The 5,730-nt window shown below is 31.9% G+C and overlaps 1 protein-coding gene across 2 annotated transcripts in view; it reads right to left on the minus strand.

The window, feature by feature from the left end:
* Nucleotides 1–271: 271 nt before the first annotated feature.
* Nucleotides 272–5,730, minus strand: part of LOC107724109 (ceramide synthase 2-like) — a 14,986-nt gene continuing 9,527 nt past the window's right edge. For both annotated transcript variants that reach the window (XM_016532913.1, XM_016532904.1), the window contains exons 7-11: nt 4,762–4,854; nt 3,379–3,507; nt 2,811–2,917; nt 2,404–2,560; nt 272–704 (exon numbers count right to left, since the gene is read on the minus strand). In XM_016532913.1, the coding sequence (XP_016388399.1) occupies nt 495–704; nt 2,404–2,560; nt 2,811–2,917; nt 3,379–3,507; nt 4,762–4,854 (696 nt within the window). In that variant the 3' untranslated portion in view covers nt 272–494. The remainder of the gene's footprint in view (nt 705–2,403; nt 2,561–2,810; nt 2,918–3,378; nt 3,508–4,761; nt 4,855–5,730) is intronic.

Here is a 5,730-nt window from a genome sequence, read left to right on the forward strand (position 1 = left end):
GGCTCGACCTCGAGGGTGATGGTCTTACCAGTCAAAGTTTTCACAAAGCAAGATATTTCACAATATATTCATGTATTCTACCAGAATACATTAAAACATATTCACAATGAAACCATCAGTTATAAATATACAAAACAAATCATTCATTTCAAACAGACCTCAGAGTATTTTCATCATACAAGTGCACAATAAATACAGTGTCTTTTCAGTTAAAAGTCATTTATAGCCTATTAATTACAGACTGAACATTACTGATATGGATTTGCTCTGCTGCTCTGTCATGAACTAAATGCACATGCCAGCAAGTATTTTTATTTCCATTCAATTCTACTCTTTTAGTAGCGATATGAGGTGCAACTAAATAAAGAGAAATTCATTGATCTACCTCTCCCTCACAAAGCCTTCCTCCTGGGTGTAAATGAGAGTGATTCGTGTGTCTTTCTGCAGCGATGCTCTGATGATCTCAGTGTGGATGAAAGAGAAACACGGTGCTGCTATCTGGCTTTCGGCAGTCTTCTGTTCACGTCGGCTTTCTGATTCGTCAGGTTATTTAAAACACAGCTGGAGCTGAGCATCGCCAGCCTGGAGTCCAGAACCACCTTCCTCTTCCTCCAGGAAGACCGATCTTCCTCCTCCTCTTCCTCTTCCTCATTCTCTTCCTCCTCTGCTTCACTTTCAACGTCGCTGCGTTCGTCCTTGTCCAACTATTGAAGAGAAGGTTAAAGTGAGTTTGGTTAAATATATTTTGGTTCATTTAAATAAACCAATTTATGGCAGTCAAATAATTGATCAGAATGTACAATGCATTTGTAATCAGTTCATAAAATAATAAAAAAAGAGAGAAAAGTTCCTTTGAGCACAAATCACATATTTTGTTACGTATTCAACAGTGTTGTTGTTAACTAAAACTGAAACTATTAAAATTTGTTTGTTTGTATGTAACTGAAATATATAAAATAAAATGCAAACATGAAAAACTTAAATGTAAAAATTTAAAGAAAATGAGAAATGTTTCTCTGGCAACTAGCTGAAATAAATTATTTATGTTGACATACTAAACTTACTAAAACTAAAATGAAATTAAAGCTAAAGCTAAATAGAAATATATACAAAACACACAAAAAAACACAAAAGCAAAAATACTAAAACTAAATTAAACTAAACTAAAATTAAAATTGAACTGAAACTATACAAATAAAACTCACTGAAAATAATCATTTTTATTAATTTAAAATGAATAAAATTATTACTGAAATAAAAATAATTCAAGCTAAATATATATATATATATATATATATATATATAATAAAAATGACAAAAGCACATAGCAAAAGTACTAAACTTTAAACTAAAATTAAAATTGCCAATATATAAAAATAAAAGTAAAATAAACTGAAATAGATTGTTTAAGTTGAAGTACTACATTTACTAAAACTAACAATGAAATTAAAATAAATTATAGCTAAACAGAAATATTTATAAAAAACAAAAAGTAATAAAAATGACAGAAGCACAGCAAAATTACTAAAACTTCAACCAAAATTAAAATTAAAACTTACAATATAAAAGTAAACGTAAATAAAATAAATAATTTAAGTTGAAGTACTAAAATTACTGAAACTAAAACTAAAAAGAAATAAATAAAAGAAATAAATAAAAATGAATTAAAGCTCTCTCTCTCTCTCTCTCTCTACATACACTGAACAAAATGATAAACGCAACACTTTTGTTTTTGCCCCCATTTTTCATGAGCTGAACCCAAAGATCTAAGACTTTTTCTATGTACACAAAAGGCCTATTTCTCTCAAATATTGTTCACAAATCTGTCTAAATCTGTGTTAGTGAGCACTTCTCCTTTGCCAAGACAATCCATCCACCTCACAGGTGTGGCATACCAAGATGCTGATTAGACAGCATGATCATTGCACAGGTGTGCCTTAGGCTGGCCACAAGAAAAGGCCACTCTAAAATGTGCAGTTTTACTGTACTGGGGGGGTCCGAAAACCAGTCAGAAAAGTGTTGCGTTTATATTTTTGTTCAGTGTATATATATAACAAATACTAATAAAAATGACAAAAGCACATAAAATTACTAAAACAAACTAAAATTAAACTGAAAATACAAACAAAAGTAAAACTAACTGAAATAAACCATTTAAGTTTAAATTCTAAAATTACTAAAACTAAAATTAAATTAAAGCTTAATAAAATTATATATAAAAAACTAAAACTAATAAAAAGGACAAAAGCACATTACAAAAGTACTAAAACCTTAACTAAAATTAAAATGAAAACTGAATATATAAAAATAAAAATGCATTCATAACATCAATAAATACTCTGACAGTATTTAATAGTAAAATACCACTTTTATGCAATATGATGGACGGACGGATTGACTTACTTTCCCTAAGAAGAGAAACTTGTAGATCATTCTCAGGATGAGATAAGCCCAGTAAATGTGCAGCACCTGCAGCACCAGCAGCAGCGCATTAAAGAAATAATATCCTATAAACGGCTCAAACACTTCCATAGACAAAACAAGAGTGGTGTAGATGATCCTACAGGAGAGAAACACACACACACACACACACACACACAGACACACACAGACACACACACACAAAGTGTTTATGGCTTAAACACTGAGAAAAACAATGCACAGGAACCAAATCTAAAAGCAGCTTATTTCTATTACAGCCACTGGATAAACAACTAGATAAAGTGACATTAATAGTGAAGTGGTTTACAATGGGAACTGAAGACGATGTTATCTGATACTTCAGGACTGAAAGAGTTTAAAGTTCTTACTTGCTGGGAAACACGAGCAGGCGTGTAACCAGGAATACAGCAGCAAAAATCACAAACAATGAATCGCAAGTTTTCTTCCAGCCGGCATAGTTCAACATCTTGGCAGACTGTGGAAAAACCAGAGAGATTTTGTTGAGCTACTATCAATTCCTATCAATTTTAAGCACTGAAACTTAAAAACTTAAATTAAAAGAAATGTTTTCTTGGCAACTAACTGAAATAAAGTTGAAATACTAAAATGACTAAAACTAAAATAATAAAATGATAAAATTAAATTAAAGCTAATAAAATAAAGCTCAAAGAAATATTTATATATCAAAAGCAAATAACAAAACTAAATTTAAACTGAAAATGTATCAATAAAAAACCATAAAAATCCAAATGACTCTAAAGCACAAAACATCACTAAGCGTAAAGGTCACTGCAAATGATGACCCAGGAACAGATGTGGCTTAAACAGGAAACAGGAGTGAAATGACGGGATGGTGATGTGTTTGGGGAGTTTTCTGGCCGTGTTAGACTCGTTGTTTCTGAGCATGAATGCGTGACCAAGCGGTCGAGCTCGTACCTCCAGCAGGAAGTCAGAGGAGTCGTGGACGAGCATCACCAGGGTCCCGATCCGAATGTAGTTGGAGCAGTACGAGAAACTCAGCAAGAAGATAGTGGCGAAGTGGTGGACGATCTGTTCTTTGAAATCCTAAAACAGAATTAACGGAAAAGGACGAAAGAATATAAGTAACTGATATTATGATGGGCGGTACTGACAGGAAATGAAACCTGAAACAACCAAACAACAAATCCGTCTAGACAATGGATGATGATGTGCTGACACACTCAAGGAAGAAAATCACACATTAAATTTCTCCAACATTCAAGCATTTAAAGGAACAGTACACTCAAAAATGAACATTCCATCACTTGCTCACTAATAGCAGTGAATGGGTGCCGTAGGGCTGTGCGATATATATAATCTATGACAATATCGTAATTGTTGTTTAAACGATATGTGACCCTGGAGCACAAAACCAGTCATAAGGGTCAATTTTTTGAAGCTTTCCATTGATGTATGGTTTGTTAGGATAGGACAATATTTGGCTGAGATACAACTATTTGAAAATCTGGAATCTGAGGGTGCAAAAAAATCTAAATATTGAGAAAATCATCTTTAAAGTTGTCCAAATTAAGTTCTTAGCAATGCATATTACTAATCAAAAATTAAGTTTTGATATATTTACGGTAGGAAATTTACAAAATATCTTCAAGGAACATGATCTTTACTTAATATCCTAATGATTTTTGGCATAAAAGAAAAATCTATAATTTTGACTCATACAATGTATTTTTGGCTATTGGTACAAATATACCCCAGCGACTTAACACTGCTTTTGTGCTGCAGGGTCACATATGTGATTTGACATTATGGAGTATATCGCAAAAACCAAACAAAAACACACACCCAGAGAGTGCACGCATGCACTCTATTAAAAGTCTATTAAAATACATTTAGAATTTCTCATCAAATGATCTGAGCTGCTCCACATTTGTTTTATAGCTCTATACTCTTAATGGATGACAACTATTGACTATTGGTTTCTTCTCCAAAGGAAGAACTAAAAATAAAAGTGTGATATTTAAATGAAATGAAAGTCTCCGCTGAGCAATAATATGTTACTCTGTGTGTGCAAGTTGATATTCGTATGAAAACATTATGTTAAAATATTAAACTGAAGATTCATGTTAATACATTTTAAGATATATTTAACCTTATTTTGATAGCCGACAAGTGAGCAGCTAGCAAAGTAAATAACTGAGCAGCTCTAAAAGGACATTCGCTTTGAAAGAGAAACTCTGACCCGGTAACACACAAAGGGTTTTACGCTACACGAGGTCATCATGAAACATTCAGAAAGCAAATAGCTCTGCTGTGGGCCACTATTGTGCGAGATCTTACTTTTCTCTTGACGTCCACAGACACACAGAGCAGCAGAGACCAGTAGAAGCCCAGCTCAAGCATGTAGTACCAGTAATGAGCGTCCTGAACCGGCTAGAGACACAAACACAGGACCTGAGTGAAAACAGGGCTCACAGCAGAGAACACGGACACTTCATGTACTGAAAGTACAACCATAAACACATAATAATAATAATAATATTATTATTTAGTTGCTTGAAATAAAATAAACTGAAATAAATAAAAAAATCTAATGAAATGAAATAAAACAAAATATAAAAAATGTAACATTTCTCATTTTAATTTAGTTTAATTTTAATTTAAGTTCTAAAATGAATAAAAACTAAAACTGAAATAAAAATTAATAAAAAATACATCGACATATTAATAAAACTAACAAAAATGACCAAAACACACAAAAAATCACTACAATTTTTACTAAAATGTAAATTTAAATGGAAAATATAAAAATCTAAACTAATCCAACTGAATCAACAATCATTTCAAGAATTGTAGACGAAGCATTTTTAAAATCGTGAGAAATATAAATTCTACTTTTGACTGATATTGTAAATATTTTGTCAAAACCAGTATCCATATGAAGAGATGTTGTCATTTTCCTTGATATTACAGGTAGATTGTTCTAATAACACTCAAATATGTCTCATATTTATCACTGTCATATTATGAAACCTACAGTATGAGTCAGATAAAATACCGTACAAAATGATTTTGAAAGAAGTCTCTTCTGCTCACCAGGGCTGCATTTATTTGATCAAAAACACAGTAAAAACTATAAAACTGTGAAATATTATTACAATTTAAAACAGCTGACTTCTAAGTGAATATCTGTTAAAATGTAATTTATTTCTGTGATGCGCAGCTGTATTTTCAGCATCATTACTCCAGTCTTGAGTGTCACATGATCTTCAGAAATCATTCTATTATGCTGATTTGCTGCTCAAGAAA

This window comes from Sinocyclocheilus rhinocerous, unplaced genomic scaffold, assembly GCF_001515625.1.
Source record: "Sinocyclocheilus rhinocerous isolate Xijiao unplaced genomic scaffold, SAMN03320098_v1.1 scaffold102, whole genome shotgun sequence".
NCBI classification, from domain to species: Eukaryota; Metazoa; Chordata; class Actinopteri; order Cypriniformes; family Cyprinidae; genus Sinocyclocheilus; species Sinocyclocheilus rhinocerous.